General features: G+C 36.2%; 1 protein-coding gene across 1 annotated transcript in view; it reads left to right on the top strand.

Annotated features, from left to right (window-relative positions):
- Positions 1–26681, top strand: part of LOC126911719 (uncharacterized) — a 140810-nt gene that overhangs the window by 54545 nt on the left and 59584 nt on the right. The window contains exons 2-3 of the mRNA XM_050700376.1: positions 7422–7803; positions 12049–12238. Of these exons, the coding sequence (XP_050556333.1) occupies positions 7582–7803; positions 12049–12238 (412 nt within the window). The 5' untranslated portion in view covers positions 7422–7581. The remainder of the gene's footprint in view (positions 1–7421; positions 7804–12048; positions 12239–26681) is intronic.

The raw sequence follows: 26681 nt of genomic DNA, 5'->3' as shown, positions 1-26681 counted from the left end.
CCGTATAAAGCAATAGGTTCACTGTATAAGGACAAACTATTATAGAATTGGTTAAAAGAGAGTCATAAGCAGTGATCAAAGATCTTAAGCTTTTTGAGCAGCTTTGCTATAGCGTTTGTCCAGCGTAGGCGTTTGATACACGTATGGACAGCAAAGATGCCGCGGCTACGCAGCGCAGGCGTCTCGTCGTCACGGATTTCTGTGGAGTCAGGTAATTACTGTGCAATAACGCAGCATATTAATGTACCATTCATGCACTGATACCGTGTTGTTGCGGCGACTATGCTGCGCATTCGTCTATCGCACGCCAACGCTGGATAAACGATACTATGAAAACGCTCTTAAAAGTTCTTAAGGGTTTGCCATAATTAGCCACTTAGAGATCGCAGTAGAGTCACTAAAAAATTAAAAGACGCTGAACGATAGTGTAATAAAAAACTCTGATTTGTCCTCTGGGAAATAAAATTCTCAACATGTTATATGTACAATAATAAATAATTAAAAATATTCATAAGCTATCATACTGATATACCGTATGCGTCTGATACCTGAGCATTTTAGCTGAGCACTGGCCCTTTTTGAACTTTATTAACTGTCTTTCTTTCATACCTATGTCATTACATACATTAGCGATCCTAACTCCTAATCATCTTCAAACAAACGAACAAAAATCTCGCTTTCTGTATGACATAACTTTAGACGTATCATTAACCCCAATCTATCGTTAATTTATGTACGTACATATTGACTTATGTAGATTAAACGTTGACCAAGCGATTTGTAGGTAACACTTGAATTGGTATTCAACAGATTTATAGCCACACTATATTAACTTAGGGTGTCTAGAAAAAGCTTGTGAAGTCTAGATATGCGTGATTTATACGTAATACTAGCTGACCCGGCAAACTTCGGGCCGCCTCAAACCGTTTAACAACGTAAACGTTTTAGGCCTTTCCTAGACTTTCACAAATGATTCAAGACCCAAATTAGCCACATCAGTCCAGCCCTTTTTCTAAGAGCGAGACTAATGAAGAGCAATTAATCTAATATATAAAATTTCCATGTCACAATGTTAGCTACTATATATACTCCTCCGAAACGGCTTTGCCGATTTTTACCAAATTTTATATATGTACGTATTCAGTAGGCCTGAGAACCGGCTACAATTATTTTTTTTAATTTTCACTTTTCACTAAATAGAATGTTAAAACAATAAGTAGTAAGTGCGAATGTTTGTGAGTTATGGCTGTCTGTGTTTATGATTGTTGTTTAATCACGTCAAAATGGCTATAAGGATCGGAATAAAATTTAGAACAGGGGTAGATTATGGTCTGGAATAACACATAGAATACTTTTTAATCCACGAGAAAGCGGACGAAACCGCTGGCAGAAGCTAGTCTGTATACCCGGCAACGCACCTGTGACTCCTCTGGTGTTGCGGGTGTCCATGGGCGGCGCTGATCGCTTACCATCAGGTGACTCGTTTGCTCGTTTGCCTCCTATTCCATAAAAAAAAAAAAAAAATAAAAAAAAATAATATGAAAATGAATCTTAAAATATAGCGCAAATCGCGAGAACAGCTGAACTGAGTTCGTTTTTGTTTTTTTTTGTTTGGGTTTGTTATTTTTAGACTCTTGTATAAGAAAAATAACAAAGATATATGCGAAGAACATGTGTCATAGTAATTGTGTGAAGTACTAGCAATGTTTTGTTATAGTACCGTACTGAATGTTTGCTTCAACCAAATGACGTGACCGGTTTGAACTTTTCTACCAATTGAACTATTGTGTCGTATTTACATCTATGTTTCAAATCCCATTTCTAAATGCTTCGAAATCCTTTTTTTGGAAAAAGATCAGCACAGTATAAATGCTGCAAATTAAAGTGCTATAATGTATCATTAAAGCTATGTTCAGCAGTGGACGTCTTTAAATCTTTTTAATTTCGTCTTTTGCAATTACTGTGTCATCGCTCGCAATTCCATTTTTTATAAAAACAGATAAACAATTTATCTTTATCTTTTCTTTGCACCTGATGTACAAAGGATCTCAAGTTCAGTCCTCAAGTTAAGCATAGATTGAGTTTCAGTTTGAAATTCTCTGCAGTTATTATCTGATAATGTTCTCAAATTCCTCGTAGTAGCGTGGAATTTACAGTTTACCTGGTTTAGATGGTGTTTTAAAATAATAGTCCCCAATACCGATACCGCAAATGTGGAAAACGAAACGTCACGCCTTTTATCCCCGAAGAGGTAGACAGAGGTGCACATTACTACACGTAATGCCGCTACACAATGTACACCCACTTTTCACCATTTGTGTTATAAGTCCCATGTAATAGGGGATGAGCCTATTGCCATATTATATTGGGCACAATTCTAAATTCCGTGCTACCACTGAGAAATTTTTCTAAAAACCGACAAAAGCCCATTAATACTTTGCCCGACCCGGGAATCGAACCTGAGATCTCTTGTACGGCAGTTGCACTTACGACCTCTCAACCCGTAAGTGGAGTCCACATTTTCGTTGCTGCGTTGCGCATTTAATTTTTTAATTTACGTTTTTTTCCTTTATGGTACCTACTGTGGTTTACTTATACTAAGACTGAATCCTAACCTACGCAGCCACCCTTACGACCATCAAACAAAATAATCAACTGATCTTTTCAAACGAAAAATCACACAAAATAAATAAAAGAAAAATAAACATGTTGAAATGTACATTTCTAATACAAAATTACTGGTTCGTATCATTATGTATACACACACACAAGTGATGATTGAATGAATAAATCATGCAAGACTTTTATTCACGCCACCTACACATCACACATGATTGTAAACAGAATTCGGAACGTATTAAATTAAACAAATGCCATGTGATTACAGTAATTTTATTAGCAGTTCTAACAAGGCCAAGATCAATAGAGTTTATATACAACTGGCGTAATATGATGTGGGAATAAAATCCGTTAATTGGATAAGTCAAAGTCAGAGTCAAAAAAAAAATTATTTACCAAAATTTGAGTGCTTGTCACCTCAATCTTGCCTGATGGGAAGCAAAGATGAGTTCTAAGGTGGTGCCCGCAAGCTCAAATAATACCTGTTCACTCTTGCCTTGAAAGTCTCTTTATTAAACGAATCGGGAAACAACGATGCGGGGAGGGATTTTTTTATTTCAAATCGACCAGGAAGGTACTTTTGAACATCAATGCAAATATAATAATAATAAAAATGTCTGTTTTTCGGTTAGTCCTCAAGTTGATCGTTCCAAAGTATAGATTTATTATGGAGAAGAGCAAGAAATTCCATAGGTTACTCTTTTTCAATCAGATTCACAATACTATTGGTTACATTGTTTCGATTACGTCAAATATGTGAACAATGTGGAACAATGTACCACCAATATTCAGTCAAAGTTTTAAAAAAAGAAAGCTGACCAGTCCCAATTGATAGCGCCCGTTTACGAACATGACACGTACACCAGCACCGCTCAACTCAACCATATAGTAGGGAATCGAGCAAACAATGCCCGTGGCACCGCCAATGATACCTTTGAGTTAGCATGACAACTCCAAGCTGACACAAGTGCATTCTACTAGCCATAATTGGTTAAATGAGAATTTTCATCCTGTAACCTCGTATGTGTCGAGATATATGCATATTTCAACTAACAGCGGGGTGGTTATTGGTCAGTAAGCGACTGTCTCTTTCGTCTAGGGGATTTCCATTATTGATGATTTTCCGATGATGATGATTGATTGATTGATGATTTTCCACCTTGGTGTAAAAAAGGTATACAGCTATCAAGATCAAGATACACAATATACCTTAGGCTCAATTTACACCGCCGCAGAATGGAATGGAAAATTCTTTTTTGCAGCGAATCTCTACATAGCATATTGAATTCAAGCCAAAAATTGAACACGCGAATTTTATACGGAATCCTTCGATTCCTTGCGCATTCATGAAAATTTTATTATTTTTTGTGTTGATATAAAGTTCACTGTGTTATTAATTTTATGTATTAGGTTAATCAAGTATCCTTTTATAAAGATTATTGGAAGAAACAAAATGATTTACCCTTAACAAAAATAACCATGATCGATGTTTTTGTAAAGATAAATATTGAAAATAACATTTATTACAACACTTTGTAGATAATGGTGACGTGCACTACCGGATTCGAACCAAGAAAAACCGCAAATTGTCACCCAATGACAGCCACCCAGTGACAGCCAATGACAAATCGTTTCCACTCATGTTTTTGTCATCGTTATCGATTAGGGGGAAAACGTAAAACTATAACCATGTATGTATATAACAGAGATTATATACCTATTACTTTTTATTTTATGCTTTCTTATCAAAAAGTGAAGATACACATAGTTATATACTTACATAGTTAGGACCTTATATCTTTGAGATAGTGACTTTACTACCTATGATGACATTTTTGAGGTGGGAACATCCATCAAAGCTAGCGGGAGTTCCAGACTCTCACTGCCTAAAAATCATCTCGTTCCTACTCCTGCTTTTCGAAACGGAGTCTAGATAAACCAGCTAGGTAGTCCACAGCGCCGGAATATGATAAATTTAGGATTAGATTTCCACGGCAATTTTATTAAAGTTCTTTGTGACATTTTGTTTGTTACCATGTGAAGTATAAACTCGTAGCACTATGTGGTTGCAAGATTAGAGATAGGGTTGATCCTGTTCCTTATGGTATAAAGTAGTACTGCATACACACATATAAAACTTCATGTCTCTTCTCCATGGGGGTATGCAGAATTAATGAAAACTATGAACGCCAATTGCTAAGATTCTTGCATATTTCTTTTGCTTCATCAACAGTCATCAGTCTGTTCATATATGCTCGCGTCGGTAAAAAAGTTATTCATAAAATAAAATCACATTCTATTAGTGAGCGACAAGAAATATTAAAATACCTAACTTTTTTTCTTCATACAATAAGATTTTACTATTTATTTAAGGCGGCCCATTTAATTTCGGTCTATTTCGGTGAAATTTTATATTTATTTCATTTAAAACTAAATTACTTTTAGATTGATATGAAGGGAAAAGGTTCCCAAATTTAGTTTTCGGAAGTGTTTTATTAGAAAAGGTACGTTCAATAAGGCTTTTACTTCTTTTTTCCAAGTAAATTGAATTTTGGCGAACTTCTTGAAGAACGCCCGTACAATTAGTTTTTTTTATTGCGCGGGTCTTGGTATAATTCTTTTTCGTTGCTCTAAACAGGACGGTTTTTTTAATGTAATTCTCCAAAGGGTGAGTTCTGCGCTTTCATTTCTTTCGACTCACCAGCTTAAAAATTTTAATTGAATTCTGGCTACAGCTAAAGAAAAGTTCAAGTGTAGTAGAGCCATGCTGCGGCACAAATGAGCCGGATCGTCCGGAGTGATACCACGGCCTTAGGAAAACCGACGTGAAACAACGCTTGCGTTGTGTGTCGTTGTATAAGTGAGGTTACCGGATATCTAGTTACCCGTCTTCCCAATCCCCAATTTCCCAACAACCCTTAAATTCCTAACCCCCAAAAGGTCGGCAACGCACTTGTAACGCCTTTGGTGTTTTGGGTGTCCTTGGGTGGCGGCGATTGGTTACCATCAGGTGATCCGACTGCTCGTTTACAGGTTTATATCATAAAAAAGTGAAGGAAATATGATAATTGACCCTATAACTAAAACGCATTGACTTAGTAATTGATTTATTCTGGTAGGCTAGTGGGAGATGCTGGTTAATCGATGCCTGAGAGGATTCCACAACCATTTCTAGATGAATGGTAAATTAATGGTTACAATTTATCTCGAATTAAACCACTTGCCCACCCATTTGAATATAAAGAGCTGCTTTAAATGAATGTATATTACAATTTTAATGTAAGTGCACATAGGAAAACCAACTTTAATAAAATTTATGAATATGGTTAGTTTGCAGTACTTCTAGCAAAGATAAATTATAAGTTACAGCTTGTAGAGGATTAAATAAAGCAAATACTAAGTTGCAGAGGGTAAAACAAATTGTATTTGCTGCAAAGTTTAGCATGTGGCATTTACGAGTACTACACACATTTCAACTGATTAAATGAAACTTGTGTAGCTTAGGTTTATTTTACTGGTGAATCTGATTAAAACGACGTTTTTTTTTCACTTAGTACGAAGAAACATTATCAAAGAAAAATTGTTTCAAAAATTTAAAAATTGCAATTGTGTCTGGCACTATTGCATTGCTGGCCTTTTGGGGTTAGGAATTTAAGGCTTTATGAGGAACGGGGGATCGGGAAGATCGGAAAGGGGGGTAATTGGGCCTCCGATAACCTTACTACGCAAGGCTTATTTCACGTCGGTTTTTTGTGAGACCGTGGAATCGGTTCGGTTGTATCGGCCCGTTCGTGCTGAAGTATGCTCTCCCACACTTTTGTTCTACAAAGTCTATCTATAATGCAGTTTTCAAAATACTTATGATTTATGAAATATGTCTTCTTTCTACATTTTACCCTTTGTTATATACATACAAAAATCAATAGCTTTGCTTTGAAACTTACATATATACATTATTCATGAGGCAATCAAAGATCAAAAAGGCTTTGACATTATTCAAGCAATCTTTTGTAAAAGAAACACTCATGACGAAGCAAAGGATTCTATAAACGTGAATTTGTCGTGAGAGAAGTTTCATAAAATATATATAAAATAAAATAAGGCTTCCACGGTCCAAAGCTGAGGTTTATCGTTTCAAAGCGAATATTTTCTTTGCGTGAAAAGTCTTTTGAAGAAAGCTGTGTGTAAGGGTGAATGTGATCTTTGTTTCATAGTTAATGTAGGTTATTGTTTAAGCTAAAGAGAGAATATTAAATTAGTTTGTAGACATGTGAATGTGGGACCACCTCGTTAGTTGAGTCGCAAGTGCGACTGCCGGGCTAGGGGTCTCAAGTAAAATTCTCGAGTCGGGAAAATATCAGTAGGCTTTTTTCGATTTTCCGAAAATTTCTCAGTAGTAGAGAGGGGCATGGTTTGTAAACCATGTTGTCTCGTGCTCTCCGTAAACAGTCACGCATTATGTTAAAAATAAATTCAGTTATGACATATCCTTGTCATAACTTGAATTGTATTTGCTTTATGTTCCTTACCTTATACTATACATCCTTCTCTCTACACGTATGTATATTCCTTCTCTAAGTGACAATTAATTGTCAAAGAAGTAATAGTACTCTTTAATTAGTCTTGTCTTCGGTATAATAATAATGAAAAAAAATAAGTGCTCGTTTCTCCTTTTAGTTACACAGAAGTAAGATTTCAGTTGCAGCAAATACAAAACATTTTTTAAATGTTGTATTTTTTCTTTTCTCTTTCAATTAATATTTTCCGTATTGCTCTATTTAAAATTGCCTCTTTTGTTTCAGATCCGGTAGTGCTGTGGAAAATGTAGTGATGTACCTAGTCATGTGGCCGTAATATCGATAAAAACCGCGTTCCATTTTTTTAATATGCAACCGTAAAATTGGAATAAAAAAAGTGTAATTCTAGTGTCAATAATTAAAGCTTACATGAAATTAAATATGGATGTGGTACTTTTACGGGTTTGTCGATAAAATGAAAATGAAGTGGTGTGTTTTAGTGTTATTAGGGTTAGTGGGAGGTGGTGTATCGTTGTCTGAAAACTGTCGAGGTGAAAAGCCGAGGCTTCGTGATTGTGACAACGTGTGTGATAAGGATGGAAACTGCAAGATTCGGGCAGCGCTATTGTTACCAAAGAATACGACTTATGATGCCTGTTTATCTGTTGTGAGTATATTTATTATAATCAATTTGTTAGTAACAAATATGTGACCAGTAATTAACAAGGGATGTGGTTTTTTCTATTGCCAGTTACCTTGCTTTTTTTCTTTTCTTTCCAAATAATGTAATTAAACAAAGGTTCCAAAGAGTAGGTTGCGCGACGTCGCTGCGGCTGCGAATCTCTCTGTGACTCGAAACTAGTAGAGCTCATCTCCGTTAATTTACGTGAATGGTTTTAGTAAATTTTGTATGTCTCACGATATTTTATTGTAAAAATGTTACACAAATAACTTAAATATAAGTGTTTACGGGGTATTAGATGCTAGATAATAAAGCACATAATATTTTGTGAAGGACTTGGTTATGTATCGACTGTTATATTTAAAAATATGATATCATAAGGGTAACAATTTCCATAGCTGAGCTCTTAACTAAATTTACCTTATCATCCATTTCTATTTATAGCTAATGGAAACGGGAGTACGCACTATACGTTTTTAGATTAGATCCGAGTAAATTCGATAAACTAGATAACGATATTTCACATTCTATTATGAGAAACGCGGACAACACGAAATCTTTTCATCAATTCGATTATTTTTTTGTCGATAAAACGATAAATCGATAATGTCATGGCGCCTCACTATCTATTTAGGACGATGTTGCAATAACGTTACATAAAGTATATTTTAAATGACCTAATAACATTATTTCTTCCTACTTGAGATTGTGTTAGGTAAATAAATTGCACATAAGTATATCAAAATAAATACAGCGTCTAGAAAAAGAGGGTTTGCAATGATCCCCATGCTTGATAAATGGTTTGGACATCGCAGAAAATGTTCAAGCTTTACAGGGAGAGCTAATAACCGATTTCGTATTTAGTCAGTTTTTACGAAGAGTAGGAATGGCGACAGAAATGTTTCGGAGATCGAGCTTTGCACATCTTGTCTTTTCAATCATCGTACTGCGTGACAATTGGCGAAGCACCACCGCTTTATGGTAGATATTCCTCCCACTCGTACGAAGCGCTTCGTTTTAAGATGCCTTATGCGAACTGCTATGGTAAACTAGGTGTCTTCAAGGCTCGACTAAATAGGTTGCTTATAGTAAGACGTGATCCATCGTAGGCCACATAACCGCTTACCGTCAGGCGAGATAGTGGCCAAATGTTGACCTATTGAATATATAAAGTACCACTATAACCTTTTCTAAGATACACAAACGAGACTAAAAGATGTCAATAAAGAAAAACCGGAAGGATTTACCGTAGATTGTCACTTACGGTTCATATTATGTAAGCCACGTCAAGTCAAGACGAGGCGACTCAAAGCGAGGCGAGGCGTTAGCTTTTGTATTATGCCCTCTGTGACGAAACACTACGTGACAAGAACTATTGATACATTCCCGTTGAATCCTTATTTTGAGAAATAAATATCCATCTTTAGCTTGACAGTGGGACTTGGGAAGAATTTCGAATCATCCATTTTGGGGTGCGGCGTGTGAATGACAGTTGTCTTGAAAGGTATTGCCTTTGAATTGATTCGGAATTGAATTATTATGCTCAGTCGACCAAAATTGGTATTTTGTAATCGTGGCTGATAAGAAGATAATTTTGTTTGACCTATTTATTAACTTACTGGGTTAAATTTTCTCATTTTAGTTTCGTCATAAGCGTTTGTAAAAAATTTTGTCGTGTAAAATTTAGTTCATTCACCATATCGAATACTTTGGGTATAGAACTACCACGTCTTAAGTTTGATTCCTGAGTCGGGTGCAGCTCATAGTTTTGAGTTCTATTAGTCTAAAGCTATAGACTCACTTCTATTACGTAGGGTTCATAACAAACATTGTATAAATATGTATTTGTACTTGTAAATCTCTACGTAGGCAGGAGAAGTCATTGAATGATTTTCCCCCTTTAAAAAATACCCTTTGAGTAGCTATTAAAAAGGTGCGACGCGACCGTTCAAAATTAATGTCATAATATATTTACTCACCCTCACAATATGTCGTGAACGAACCCACATTCGTAACATTGACGTAGAATTTATGCCACGCTTCTTACATCTAAAATCCGGGCTTAAATAGATCCGGAGCTGCGGACAACGTAAAAGGTTACCGGGGCTCCGGCTCAAAGCAGGAGAAGGAACGGGATGGTTTTTAGTCAGAGTCTGACACTCCCTCTCGCCTCACCCAAGGCGGGAGAAGTCATTGGATGATTTTCCACCTCAAAAAAAAAAGGTAGATGGTGTTGGTACTACTCCTTTTCACTGAAAAATGTTCGCAGCATACCGATTCAGTAACAATTCGGAGGTCACGTTAGGGTGGCCTCCCCATAAATCTCCGAAAAGAAATGTGGTGCGGTTAGAAAATTTATTTGTATTCGATTTTTCCGGTATCCGTAAATTGGAGATCAGCTTATTTATCTCTTTGGTGGGTGATTGCGAGTATGTATTAAGTTTCATGATTAATCGAGAAATATAAGAGAACAAAGAACAATCAATCAAGAACAATATCACACGAAAATGTTATTGGATGAACATTTGATAGTATAAGCCTAAATTAATTATTATGTTATCGACACACGACGCGGCGATTGTCGCGCTGCTACTATCGCCGCGTCGTGTGTCGCGGAATGCTGCTCATGAATATGAGCCTCTAGCATGGCTTGAAACTAGTCGAGTTCCTCGTCAAAACAATACGTGAGTAAGCCGATAACATAATAATTAATTTAGTATGTCTCACGAAAGTTACAATAAAATCATAGTATAAGCCGATAAACGAAGAGACGGATCACCTGATGGTAAGCAATCGCCGCCGCCCATGGAGACCCGTAACACCAGTGGCGTTACATGTGCGTTGCTTTTTGGGGGTTAGGAATTTAAGTGTTATTGAAATTGGAAATTGGGTAATTGGGCCTCCGGTATCCTTAGTCATACAAAAAAACACAATGCAAGCGTTGTTTCACGATGGTTTTCTATGAGGCCGTGGTATCACTCCGGTCAAGCCACAATTTTGAAGTAATTAAACTGATTTAAACGTAAATGATAATAAAAAATACCAATTTTCACCTACGCTACTTTCTCATCAGATCACAATAATAGATACAGTGCAACCAACAATGTTTGGTCTCCATGTTTTGATCAGTCCTCCTACACTCCTGATAAAACAATAGTCGCCAATCCAACTCCATACAAGCTTCAAAATTCCACATGGAATCGGTTTTCACTTTCCAAAGTCATTCAAGTCACGTATACACTTCCTACCACAGTCAACTTGCATTGTCACTTTGCAACAATAGCACGAAAATCCCTTTGAGAGCTACCTTAGCACGGTGTTATGCAAAGATTTTGAGTTCGTATTTGTAAAAGAATACTCGCAGTTTTAAATGGAGCACTCTTGGGACTTTGTAATTGAAATGGATGTTTTTATCATAGAACTATCGTGAAACATACTAAATTAACGTTTTTGTATTAAAGCTATCGTGAGACATACTAAGTCTGGCTAACTGATAATCACTGTTTATTAACGTAACTTACTAGTAACGTAACGTAAAAGTAACTAGTAAGTTTCGAGTCACAGAGGGACTTTTCATCATGAGCAACATCCGCAGACACGGCGGCAGCTTTTCTCCATTAATGTATGCGAGTAAACCCTGATTTTTGTTAATCGAAATATAGTTTCGAATGTTACAGTTTGTAAGCTTTTAACGATAAAATAAAATAAAATTATTACTAATCTTACTACTAGTAAAAAACCCGACTAAATTCTAGACTAGACTAAGCTGACTGACTTTATTTCATTACCAATTAACTGATTTGATATTACATAATTAATTCTGTTACGGCACATCTTTTTTCAAGTAAAAATTACTCCTATTTCATCGAATTTAATTTTTTTTTTCATATTTATATTCATATATTTATTTGCATTCCATAATGGTTAACAAAGACGTTTAAAGGGGCTTACAGCTAAGTTCAGATTATGGACCCTGTTAGGGCACAGCAAAAGAAGGCATTACATTGTTAGGTTTATGTTACATAATTACAATTATAGAGCCTAGCTTCATTGACAGACAGACTGAAGGACAATTCAATTTGACGTTTCAAAAGTGCCTTATTTAGGATTAATTGAAATAAATGCTTTCACTTAGACTTTGAGATATATCATATTTAATAGTGTTTGATATAGGGAGAGCATTATTTATTAATTTAATTATTTTATTATTAAAATATGATTTTTTCTTAGGTGGGAGCCGTTCTCGACCTGGCTATGAATGATTCCGTCATCAAAAATGCCTTCCCGCCTTGGCTTAGCGTTGAATGGATGAAGTATGACGTCACAGACTGCGATGCAGCTTATGCGGTGATATCCGCCATTGATGCCTACAACGACTGCGCTCATGTTTTCTTTGGACCCTCCTGTGATTTTGCTTTAGGTAAGTTATAATTTTCTTTTAAGTCTTTGACTGCTAATAGAAAACTGTTGAAGGCAAATCCTCCGCTAACGTCGGTCACCGGTGACCACCACGGTGTTCAATCTGCTATAATGTCTATGATTTTTCAGCGACGTATTAAACTATTTGCATTTAATATATTCGATATGTAATTAAAAATATTAAGAAAAAAAATGTTACAGCAAATAAGAAAATTCTTGTAAGCGAAAATCAACCATAACTTTTTCATGTCTGTATCAGACAAAATAATATTATATTCTACATTCATATTATAATATTATGTTTATTATAAAAGGCAGACACTCTCTCTATTTATAATACCTCAGGGAAATAAGTCTTGATACTCGTATAACAATTATTATTTTGAAATATTTCCTTCGACAGTTACGAAAAAGTAAACTTTCAGACAGGAACATTTTAGGCCTCTCACCAACGTTATCTTTTTGTTACGTATTCACTACTAACGCAAGTTACTTTTATGTGCAACTGTATCTATGTAGATGCGCGTTAGCATCGCTACAAAAAGTCGAGAGGCCTTTGGGTGCTTTTCCACCTGAGATGTGTTATGCTACATTGCTGTGGATGCGTTTGGCTTCCACTAATCATATTCATTGGTACACGCTTAGCGCTAGTGGAAACGGACTCCGCTAAACTATGTTTTTTTGAAAGATGCATGCTGTGAATGTGTGCTGCGCATCTGCCTTGCACAACTACTTTGCAACGGCGCATCTTAATAGGACATCTAACTCGCACAGCTACATGACTTAGTATTAGTGGAAACAGTCAAATAGTTTCACAGCATAGCTTTTAAATCTTCGTAGCACAGCTACATAGCACATATCTGGTGGAAAGCACTCTTAGTCCTAAATATCAAGGTTGCTTTTATCTAAATCACTTTGGTAGACTCTCAATGTCACGAACTTTACCCATCTCACAGTGTACACAATGCCTCTGGCTGTGTTCCAAGCATATGATATCCTTTTTCTTATTGTTCCTGATTAACCTGAGGGCTTTTGGCTTAGTCATATCCTTCGCACAGTCGTTACAATGATGTAGTACCTTACATAGGTACGTATACATATGTATATGTATTGTATAGTCAACCAAGTTATTTGGTGCAAAGGGCAGAAAATATGTAAAGTTACGTTCACAATAAGAAATCTTTTTTAAAACGTTTTGCCACTCTTGGGTTTTTTATCTGTCGTGTGTGCGTTTACAAACATACAATTTCACATACACATGAAACCCAGATCCGAAGCAACAGTTTGTGGATCACACAAAAACTTGCTCCGTCAACTCCATCAACCGTGCTGTCAAATGTTACTCTGCTAAAAATATATGTATCTTTGTACTGTATCAGCCAGTATTTATAATGAAGTACAAAAGCGACGAATATACGGCAAAGAGCTGACTGCAATATTGTAAAAGTTAGAATACAATTCTTGGCATCGTTGATAGGCGAAAATTTTTCAAAAATTTTCCCCCTATTGTGTGGGAGAAAAAGGGTGGAAAAGATGTGTGGGAAAACGAGTTTGCTTGGTTCGATCAATTTCAAGCGAGGCAGCATTTTTGCACTCGATAGGTAGCTTTGAGAAAAGTTTTAAAAAGCACCTACGCTATAATACAGAAAATGTAGGGTTTGTGAGGAGTTACTAATTTTGTTTTATAACTTTTATCTGTGGCTTTTGTATATGAGTTTTGTCTATAAATCCAACTTTTCCATTCTCTCCTTTCAAGTTTGTATGAAATGTATTACTTACTGTCTCCAAAGCTTTATTTATCGAGGCAAGATCGCCCAAAAATAGACGTAAAAAATTACATAACAAAATATATACATTGAGAATGTCGATAAGTTCGACCCAGGCGAAGCCTGGATGGTAAACTAGTAGTAACATAATGAAAAATAACTGATAAATATTTAAACTCAGAGGTTATTTGTTTAATGAACGCGCCGTTGAAAGATTTATGAAGCGGCTTGAATAAAGATTTCATATTTTTCAGGTATCGTTAATTTGTCTAGTCGTAATTTTCAGTTCATATTTTATGAAAACTATGAAAAGTAAATTGGGCTGGAATGTTCAGGTTGATTTATTTCGTTTATGTAGAGATCAAATTATGGGACAGAATAGTATAAATAAGACTACATCTGTTTCATAACTTGCACGGTTAGTGCGGTGGCTGGGCAACCGGCTGCTGCGCAACGTGTAGCGTGTTTTATACCCGCACGGAACAACTCTTTGCTCTCTGATCTACAAATTGTTCTGTTCTCTGATCCACAAATTGTTGTTTCGGGTCTGGGTGATATTTGTATGTGAACTTGTATGATTGCTAACGGACCTATGACACAAGAGAAAATTCTAGTATGGGACAACTTTACTAAAAATGGGCCGGCTCGGCCAAAATTATACCACCGGCCTCACAGAAAACTGACTTGAAACAACGTTTGCGTTATGTTTCATCGTATGGGTGAGGTTACAGGAAGCCCCATTACATACACTCCTTGCGAATCTTTCTAATCCCCAATTCCCTAACAACTCTTAAATTCCTAACCCCCAAAAGGCCAGCAACGGACATGTAACACCTGCGTTGTTTCCGTTGTCCATGAGCGGCGGCGATGGCTTACCATCAGCTGATCCGTCTACTCGTTTACCGGCTTATGCCATAAAAAAATAAACAAAAATGACCTTCAAATTGTGGAAAGTCCTTTAGAAGCTGACCTTGTATCCATTATTGGACATTGTTGTGCTTGGTAACATGATGATCAGATGTTTAAAATAATTCGTACATGCTTATAATTGAGTCATAATTTTCAGTTTTGTTTTATAAACAAAATAAGATCATAATTTTCAAGTTGTTCCACGTACGAGTAGTTTATCAAGAATTAAAATTATGAGACAGAAAAATATAATATAGATGGTGCATCTGCTTCGTAGATACTTTTTGTATTATTCATGCATTTTCTCAGAGCTTACCTGAAGAAATTATTTAACACTGCTAATGCTACTTAAAACGGGCGCACCGTGAACAAAAGCCGTATTAAAATTGTACACTGTCATCCATTAGGAACATTAAATATGTAGATAACATAGCTCTTCCACGTAGTTTTACACCTAGTTGTTCGTATTTTTGTTTAAGAATTAGTAATTGTTGAGATTCAACCAAAATATATTTTACTGCCTGTAGAGACTTCTGTCGTTTTGTACCTGTCTGTTCCTCGTTGCTAATGCGACTACCGAGAACGTCGTTTTAGTTTATCGACAATAATTATTAATTATACTAGCTTCTGCTAGCGGCTTCACACGCATTTCGGTAGGACAAAAAGTATATCCGTATACCAAATTTCATCAAAACCCGTTCAGTATTTTCAGCGTGATTGACGAACAAAAATACTTTCACATTTATAATATTAGTGTGATTTTGTAATTTAGTCTCTGTAAAATGTGCAAAATGTCATCTTCTACATCATTGTAGTTTCTACATCATCAACTACTTTGCCCTAGGTATTTAATATTAAGTTTCTTACTAATGTGTCTTACCTATCTACACATCTACATTATGATTTCATTGTGTACACTAGGTAGTTATTAACGGTAACCCTAACTCTGCACTAGTCAGGTATAAGTAGTTGGTATTAGGGTCAAACGTATTCCCGTCATTTGGATTCAAATCCAGATCCCGGATGAAACCTAACTCCAAACTTAATAGGCTGTCACTCCATATTGAATTAATGGTACAATATTCATTTTGTAATGATTCAACAGTGCTGTTAATTTTAATCGTACACAAATTATAAATAGCTACTTGATTTTTGACTGACGTATACATCATTTTGTTGTTTTCATGTTTCTTTTTCTATCTCTTTGATTGAATATTGATGCTACATTATTCTCACATAGTTAAACCAACGAAGGGGCGGTTTTTAGTCAGTAAGATATACCTCCTCTTTGAGGCCTCCAAGGTGGGAGAAAACATTTGACGATTTTGCCTCCTTAAAAAACGTATCAGAAATTCTGCAACTGCAATTAGAACACCCAAACTCAAAGTGTATAGATACCAAAACATTTTATTTTCCACTTCAATTTCTAGTTTTCTGTATTCCGTGGATTTACCTATCAAACTACAGAACGCACGTTTCACAGCCGCGTTCAGTCGAAACAACGGAGCAGATTAATAAACGTTCAAAAAAAGTCACAACAAAACGGTTGGATGTGAAAAAAGGGAAAAGAAATAAACTTGGATTCAAGCACTGAATGTACGACTATTTCTGTTTACTCTACCCTAATTGGAAAAAGATTACATGAAAAAAGATTAAGTACTCACAGTTTGAATTGAAATGGTAACATTATTTTTTTTTTACTAAGAAATATATGTTTAATTTTGCGAATCCGATCCGATCCTATGAATGTAGGATTTTGACCTGGATCGTATACATACAGGTGTTTAGTAGGTAGCCTAGTTCAATATGTAGTTACATAAATTAAAAAAAAGTACAATTATTGAAAACTCATGACCTTGGATCACACAGTTTATCCTGTATTTTTATACAAAAATAATAAAAAGATAACCAATTTTCTTAAATAAAAATTTTGTATCACATATTCAAGAAAATTCGTTCAACAATTATAGCACTGAAGGCTGTGCTAAAAGCACTAATCATTTATAACATTCACATCGTTAGTATTTTTTTATATACGTTTATACTTTTTTATACTTTTTATGTTACTTGGAATACATACAATATACATTTTCTCTTTTTATTAGTTATATATGTTATTGGTTTCTTTGTAAGAGACGAGCCTTTTGCCAAACACTGAACACAATAAACTCTGTGCTATTAACAATTGTGACGTCGAAACAACTTAAAGTACTTTGACGCCTAAAGGAGGGAGTTATTTTTTTTGCTCTTTATTAGAGATGTATTTATTTATTTTTATTTCTTACTAGCTGACCCAGCAAACTTTGTGTCGCCTTAAATATTTTTTTTAGCGTTTAAACCTTCTCTAAACTTCCAAGTATAATTCAAAACAAAAATTAGCCCAATCGGTCTAGCCGTTTCCGAGTTTTAGTGAGACTAACGAACAGCAAACCGTTTTCATACATTATGTATGTATAGATTAACTTAAAAATACTTTCTTTGTAGATTTTTTTTTTATTATTTCTTTACGAGACAGACGAAGTGTGACAATGGTTTATTTCACGTGGTAAGCGTCTAGAGAAAAGCACTTTAATATATCACGGTGACTTAACATAAGTAAGGAAGATGGAATATTTAAATAAAACATTCCTGTTGTTTGTTAATGGCACCTGTAAGACCATTTACAATTTATTTTGGTAGCTCAAAGTATATTGAGGCTGGATCGTTGTTCATCATCATTATTTTAGTTATAAGATGACCATTAGCAAAAATTGACTTAATGACGTCACCGTTATTGTATTGTGTTGTATTCTGTCATATTGTATTGTATTCTGCGATTGTCTTGTATTTCTTTGTATTTTATTGTATTCTGTCATTGTATTGTATTGTATTTTGCCTCGGTGTTTAAATTCTTGAAAATGTAATTACTGTGCATTACAATGTAGGTTTAATTTCCAGTTAATTTGCCACACATTTGTATTATAGATACTATTAATTCAATTTACTCAACGGTTTTCAATGTAAATAAATTTTCTTCATAAGAAGGCTTATTTTCAATATTTCAAGCAAACATAACACAAGATATTTGCCATTTTTCAATAATGCGTTGACAATGATGGATTATGTTGTTCAGTCACCCATCCATTTTAGTTTAATAATAGACTTTTTGATACTTTATAATACGAGAGAATCTGGTAAAAGGCCAGATGCCGAACCAGCGTGCGTGTTTGATCAAATGAAGGAGAAGTATTTTTTTTAAAGGGACAAGTGCGTCACAACCTCCTGTACCACTGCATTTCTTGTAAGCCAGGTTTTACAGTAGATAAAACCATGACAACGGAATACTGAAGTCCGGCGCGTCCCAGGGATATGTATTGTCTTGGATCCCGCAACGAAATAAATCAGAAGAAATAATTAGAGGAAAAGAAAAAAAAAACGATAGTGTCCACTACTTCTTTAAAAAAGATATTGCACAATTGGGAGAGTCCCAGTCGTCAAGCACCACCATCGTAGTTTTATTTTAATTTGTACGATGTATTTGACTGTCATTTGTTGTGTTGAATAAAAGGTTATTATAAACAGTAAACATTATACCGAGAATTTCTTTTTTTTACTTTAAAACATGGAAAAGGCGTGATTTAATATTACGACGTGCAACATTTTAATACAATTATTGAAAACTACTTTTTTATGATATAAAATGAAATTGAATTTCGAAAATGTTTCCGAAATATCTCAGTAAGATAAATTCATGATATTAATTTATATTTTACTACATATTATATGAACCTGAAAATACAGGCCTTTTCTATGAAATATTCACTGTAAAACTTCACACGTTTTCGGAAACTTTCAGTTAATTGTTTTACAGATTTACAAAGGATGTTACAAATATAATTTCATTTTAACTGAATGGCAGTTTCATGAGAGTAACGTTTTGAATTTCAGGAAATGTGAGGACATAATTTGTTTGACGTGATAAACGTTTGTAGCGATACCAAAATTTGTATTCGTATAATATGAATACAACGGTTTCTAAATATAATATTATTTGAATTAATTGTATTTTTATAGGAAACTACATAATCACTAGAAACTTAACCGCAAATAAAAAACTAATATTTTTTAAGAGATTCTTTGAACTCCCTGCCGCACAAAGAGTCATTTAATAATTACTTAACCTAGTCCTTGGCAATTGTTTTCGGAACAAAATCATTACTGAGGAATAGTTTAAGGAATAGTACTCATATTGACAGCCCGCATATATTTGTAGCTTCGATAAGCGTCTTGTTACGTCTAAGATAATGCGTACATTCGTAAAATCACATAGATTATGGAAGAAACTAGTTTAGTATATAATACTACCTACTGTGACTAAAGGTCGGTCGCAAGTGCGACTGCCGGAGAAGGGTTCTCGGGTTTGATTCCCGGGTCGGGCAAAGTAATACTGGGTTTTTTCGGTTTTTTAGTAAATTTTCTTAGTAGTAGCACGCAGTCTGGAATTGTGTCCAGTATATGGCAATAGGCTCACCCACTATTACATGGGACTTATAACACAAATGGTGAAAAAGTGGGTGTACATTGTATAGCGGCATAACGTGTCGTATGAGCACTTCTGCACAAAAGGCGTGATGTAGCTTTTTTTACTATCTGCTATCTTCGTACTAAATCAATCTTCATTTAATTAAAATGTATGTTTCATTTCAAACTTCTATTACCGAATTCAGGGATAGGTACATAAAATAAGTACTTTCTAAGACCTTGTTTGAAACTCATTCATAACAATTTATTCTGTCTCCATATTTATCAATGAAAAGTCCATTATCAAAGACTCCAACTGATGAATGGTATCTCATTTATATTGTGGCGTCAAAGTATCAACATGTATGCGTATGACGTAACATTACATTATTTGAGAATAAGGGTGCTTTTCTACCAAAGATGTGCTATGCTACGTTGCTGTGTATGCGTTTGCCTTCCACCAATCATATTCATAGCACTGGTGGAGATGGACTCAGAGAAGTTATGTTTTTTATATGGAAACATGCATGCTATGGATGCGTGCGGTTCCCTACTATCGATATATAGCAAACTCGAGCTGCCTATCTTCCTCGCACAGCTACTTTGAGACGACGCATCTTCATAGCATGTATATGTATGTGCTATGTAGCTCATAGCAGTATCAGTGAAAACAGTCACATAGTTTTACAGCTTAGCTACTACATCTTGGTAGCATAGCTATATAGCACATCTCCAGTGGAAAAGCACCCTAAGCCATTATTTTCCTATCTTAGAAGATTGATGACAATTGTGAAGTCTGGTTACTGGTTGGGTTGGAGTAATTACTTAGTGGTTCTTAGAAATCCTATTGCTCATTCTTCTATGTTACATGCTACAGTAATGTATAATAGAATTATAAGAACAGGTTCAAAATATTTTTGTTGTCCTTTTCGGTGCATGCTATCTAAATTTGCTTCGTTAAGGTATTAAAAGACTGACATTGCTATGTATACAGTTATTTAAGTATGTTCTTTTAGTATTATTAACTTTCAAAAGAGTATGGAACGTGTACTTAACAACAGGCTCCTGGCATACCTTGAAGGTAACGACCTCCTCAGCGATCAGCAGTATGGGTTTCGCCGCAACCGATCCACTGGGGACCTTCTTGCGTATGCCACCCACATTTGGAGCGAGGCCATAGAGAAGCACGGGGAGGCAATAGCGGTCTCTCTCGATATATCGAAGGCCTTTGACAGGGTTTGGCACGACAGCCTTATCGGCAAGCTTCCTGCATGTGGACTTCCCGCTGATCTGTGCAGATGGATTGCAGGGATCGGTCAATCCGAGTAGTCATTGATGGCTGCTCGTCTGACCAATTTGGTATCAACGCCGGAGTCCCTCAGGGGTCAGTACTTTCAGCAACGCTCTTTTTGCTGCACATCAACGACCTGCTTAAGCCCGGTATCTTTGGGTATGCAGATGACAGCACAGTTGTTGAAAGGTATGTGTCCGATGCGCGGACTAGCGGAACACAGATCCAGTCTCTAAGAGAATCCATGGTCGAACGGTTGAACTCGTCCTTGAAGGCGGTCTCCGATTGGGGTGACGCCAACTTGGTCAAGTTCAACGCTACCAAAACCCAGGCGTGTCTATTCTCTGCCAAACGGAGTCAATTTCCGCTGACTCCTACTTTCCGAAATGTATCCGTTCCAATATCGGATCATCTAGAGCTTCTGGGCGTAACTCTATCGCCAACGCTAAACTTCGGCTCTTATATAGAGTCGAAGGCGCATCTGGCTGGTAGGAAGTTGGGTATCCTCTCGAAGGTGAGACGGTACTTCACACCGAAACAACTGCTGAGCCTGTACCAAGCGCAGGTTCGGTCATGTATGGAGTACTGTTCTCACCTTTGGGACGGCTCGGCCAAATACCAGCTAGATGCGCTCGAACACATTGAAAGGCGTGCCAAGAAGCTCATTAATGATGATGCGCTTATGGAGGCCCGGCTTCAAAGCCTTGAACACAGGCGCAAGGTTGCAAGCCTTTCCGTTTTTTACCGGATACATTTTGGAGAGTGTGCGGGGGAATTGCACAACTTGATTCCCCCTAGTCCTTTTCATCATCGAACCACAAGACGATCGGCGAGGCGTCACCGCTTCATGGTAGATATCCCACCCACTCGCACGAAGCGCTTCGCTTCAAGCTTCCTTGTACGAACTGCTAGGGAGTGGAACTCCTTGCCGGAGTCTGTGTTTCCTGATGGGTATAACCTGGGTGTCTTCAAGGCCCGAGTGAATAGGTTGTTTATGGGCAGACGTGCTCCACCGTAGGCCGCATCATCACTTACCATCAGGTGAGATAGCGGCCAAACGTCGACCCATTAAATGTAAAAAAAAAGTTTTTGTTGGTAACACTCACTGTCGTTTAATGGTTACTTAAACTATTCCTTAGTAACGATTTTGTTCCAAAAACAATTATAAGGAATGGGATTAACTATCAAATAATTACATATCTATATAAACTTGACAAACACTTAACACAAAAACAGCTCAAATAATATATAAAACAAAGAAGCAAGTCAATTTAAGCCAAAGAATACACCTGATATATCACCGCAGAAACCTCTAGAGTATCTTAAATAATACAGTCAAGTAAAATCAACGGACCAAGTAAATTCCTTCCATAAAAAATCGGTCTTAACATTTTACGTCCATTTCTGTGAGAGAGTATCATTCAGCACTGCCCAAGGGATTCTAGATTCAAGTGAGTTGGACATGTAATTTATTTTCGCTTAAACCCGGTGAAAAAAATGTGGAGTCATGGTTGTCACTTTCATTGACCGGACGTAGAGTAAAAAATTTACAGAAGATAAAGTCGTGTATCGTGTCCTCCTCTACACGATGATACACTTTGATAAATTAGAAACAGGAATTGGAAAAGGGAATAAAACTTTTTGAAAACAGGATTAACCGCCTTCAAAAGTTAAATTACGAAGCTTTATTTTTTAAGTTGGATAATATACCTAACCTTAACCTTGTCCTAAGGCTGACAAATACTACGCTGAAAACTGCATCAAAACCGGTTCAATCAAAGGCGAGATAATCGCGCACAATCATACATACACAAGGTCAAACTGAGAACCTCCTTTTTTGAAGTCGGTCAAAAAGGAGTTTTGAGGACTGGGCTAGAGTTGGCAGCCAGCAAGAACTCTTAACCATGCTGTTATGTCAGACCCTCATACTTAACATAAACAAACCTCTAATAAATACAGATAAAATGCTATATAATAATAAGCTATGGTGAACTTCTCGGAAGGCAAAGGATAACCTACAAAATAATAAGCCTTAGTGATGACCCTAAAAAAGGCTAAGTTTATGGTAAGAAAAATACTAACGTACACACACAGTTACTGTAAAATAATAGTAGTTTGAAGTTATCAGTTAAAGAAGCAGTAACGGATGCCCACAGAGTATAAATATGTTTTATTAATCTATTCATCTTTAAACATTGCGACAGTTTCGCCATAAATTTCATTTTGTAGTAAAATAAGATATTGACATACTGCTTATATATTACAATGCGGTCAGGGATATCCCAAGGGCCTTAGTTTACCCGACAAATGGGATGACAAGTCCCTGACATAGTGGTTTTTAAAATATTGTGGGGGGACCATTTTCAGCATCGCTGGCATATTTCCTTATTGTGGACAGGTGAAGATAATTTATGTACAAGGACAAACTTTGATAAAAATAGATCTTGTTTGAGATAGAATTTATTTGAAGCCTATGTATCATACTTGGGATGTCATCATCATCATCATCATCATCAGCCGAGAGACGTCCACTGCTGAACAAAGGCCTCCCCCTTGGTCCTTACTTGGGATGTGTGTAAACAATATTCCTATAGTAGTTTAAGTGTGGGAGAGCCATGCTTCGGCACGAATGGGCCGGTTCGATCAGAATGATAGGGTTTTATGTGTACCCTGTCTTTATATAAAATTTCATCAAAATCCGTTCAGTACTTTCAGCGTGATTGACGGACAAACTTCCAAACAAACTTTCACAATTCTAATATTATAATGTGATTCTACTAATTATCTCATGTGATCCAAGAATCGAACACAAAACCAGTAGTTCAACTGTCCGTCGGTACAAGCAAGACCTGGATCGACGGAGCAATCTCAACCCGTCCAATAAAAAACATATAAATTAAAAAGAATAGCAAAAAAGTTTAAGAAAATATCTCGTATCTTCGACTAAGTCTTTATCTTCCGCCCCTGAGCCACAGTTTGTTGAAATAAAATAAAGAAGTTAAAAAGTACTAAAAAGAAAGTCGTAAACACGTAGGCAGAAGGCTCACTTTCGCTTGCAATAAATACGTGATTATGTAACGAGCCTTTCCAGTGAACTTTTATATCCTTGGGCCATACTACATTATACATTTTTATTTTATTGCGTGAAACTTTTGCGACATTCCTTATATTGGTATGAAAATCTCAGTAGTATTTCGTATAGACCCTACGACTCACCACTTCTCTCGTGCGTCGCGTACCGCGTGCGAGAGCAAAGAGCCATCAGACCACTGCAGATGGGGCTTAGTAGGGCTGATGCCTGATCCGTAGCTGCGGACTACCTAGTGGGTTTACAGGAGCCCCGGCCCCTCGAAAAACAGGAATAGGATCAGGTTGGTCTTTAGTAAGTAAGAGTCTGACACTCACTCTCGCCTCGCCCAAGGAGGGAGAAGGCACTGGATGAATTTCTGACAAAAAAGAAACACTACTTCTGGTAAAAAACAATATTATTGGGATTTAAAGAGGTAAAAAACAATATTATTGACCTTTGGGAATTTAAAGGAACAAATAGGAAATTCATATAACAATCATTGGTCAGAAGGGTCTCGGATATGTTTAAACTGATCCGACTCCAAAAGCCCCTTAAATAATTTAAAATTAAATCCTATTTTACCTTAAGGCCCTTTACCCTAGGGATACCTTTAAGCTGAGGTTTACAACCCTAACATATATCAGTATAAATAGGAGCATGATGCCTTGTCTAAGATACAAAGAAGCATACGTTTTCTGATGTGTTTGAACTAAATTAAAATTATATTGATCGTATCTAATGGTGTAAAAGACTCATTTTGATACTACTAGATATTACACTAAATAAAAGGTTGTACAAAATAGTTTTTGACACGTAAATTTATCCCAAGACACACAAGTCTCTTTTCAATTCTACGGGGCATGAAATTCAATACATAAGTACTTACCTAATGCCGCCAATAAACAATTTTAAGAAGTAGTTAACAATCGTGTTCATTCTGAAAATTCTCTTAGACTTTTTATATTAACCGTCTTTTTTTATGGAATAGGAGGCAAACGAGCAAACGAGTCACCTGATGGTAAGCGATCAGCGCCGCCCATGGACACCCGTAACCCCAGAGGAAGACTACTTAAGATTATAAGTTTTTAAACTGAGATGGTGACTAGTAATATCATTAAAACTTCATCAGTATTACAGTTCATCCGTGATCATGGTGCTTGCAACAGCAACAGGGCCAAAATACCGGAAACTCACAAAAACTATAAACATTGTCAATATCCCGTTTTAAGTTCTAATGATATTACCTAAAATTAACTTTTCCATTAAGCAATGTCTACATTTTGGTTCCTTAGTATCTACTTCAACCTCAGCATGGCTGTCAAGACCACACCAATAGGAAATTCACGTCACTCGCAACGAGTGTAAGTTTCTTACTTAGCATGTAAATTGTAGAACAGAGAATGTAAACGTTTCCTACGTCTGGTTGCCATCTTGAAATGCCTTTGTAATGTTTATTAAGTGTTATATGAAACTTTTGCATAACTTGTATCTACGTTTGCAACTGCAAATAATAATAAAAAATGTTAACTGAAGTTTTTGATATTATTGTAACCAAAATAAAATCTGCATATTTAATAATATTCTCTGGGCGCAAAAATAGTTTATGAGCGATCACCTGATGGTAAGCAATCGCTGCTGCCCATGGACACTTGAAACACCAGAGGCGTTGCAAGTTTTCCAATTGGAACTTTTGTTTTTTCACCTATTATTTATTACATGGGACCTATTACACAAATTTTAATGTTGAAAAGACGGTGTACAATGTACAGCGACATTACGTGGTGTAGTGTACCTACACCTTTGCCTACCCCTTCGGGGATAAAAGGCGTGACGATACGAAATTTTGTTTTTCTGATTTGTCTATGTAATTAAAAATGAATTAAAGATATGGCCTTTGGTCATAATAAAAACATTTTTCTATTTCATCTTTTGTCCTCATGTTTATAATATTTACATAATTAATTTCGTTTTACATGACTGTATCATATTTTCCTGGTTTCAAACATGAAGGTTTACTTTCCCTGTCGGCGAAGGAAAGCAGTAACTTTTACAACAACTTTTAATTAACGACTCGGTTTACTTTTACCGACTTTTGATTGACGTATTTATTTACGTATTCACGTTTTCCCAAAATTAGGGAACATTTTGGAGTTGTAAGAAGTTTTGAGTTAATGACGGAGGTTAATAATGAGATGAACTGTGTCTGAAGTTTGAAAGTAATGCATATTGGTAACATTATTATAAAAGACGGGTACGAACGCTTTCGGTGTTTACATAATCGACTTTAATTAATACTAAGGTCAATAAAAAATCATTATAGTTTTTTTTTAATAAAACGCTGCCCGGCACTAAAATTTCCTCCTGTGTCATAGGCGCGTTTACAAACATATAAGGTTACATACACATGACACCCAGACCCGAAACCACAATTTGTGGATCACACAAAGAGTTGTTCTGTGCGGGAATCGAACCCGCTACACGTTGCGCGGAAGCCGATTACCCAGCCACTGTGCCAACCGTGCATTCAAATAATAAGTTGAAAAGTAACTATAGAATGGAAAACAATATATCCGTTTAAAATCCAACTTTGTAAACTAGATGGCGCCTCAATCGAATTAAGTCTGGCTAGCCCAATTACTGTCACAGTTAAATATTTACTTACCGATTGAATAGCAGGAGACAGTAAACTTTGTCTAGACTAGTCTCTTTCTGCTTATCCCGATAACTACACTCACAAGCAAGATAAAGCCTTTGAAACGAGACGAAACACCCACAATATCACTTTGCGTAATGTTGAAAATAAATCTTCCTTAAAATGTTGTATAGAGCTAATGTGTCTAAATGCGTATGCCACGGATGGTACGCGTGAATGTAATAAAGGAATTGTGGGGTAAGTAATTGGTGTTTT

Source organism: Spodoptera frugiperda, chromosome 18, assembly GCF_023101765.2.
Source record: "Spodoptera frugiperda isolate SF20-4 chromosome 18, AGI-APGP_CSIRO_Sfru_2.0, whole genome shotgun sequence".
Classification (NCBI taxonomy): Eukaryota; Metazoa; Arthropoda; class Insecta; order Lepidoptera; family Noctuidae; genus Spodoptera; species Spodoptera frugiperda.
The sequence above is the reverse complement of the archived record's forward strand: the minus strand, read 5'-3'. Positions and strand labels throughout refer to the sequence as shown.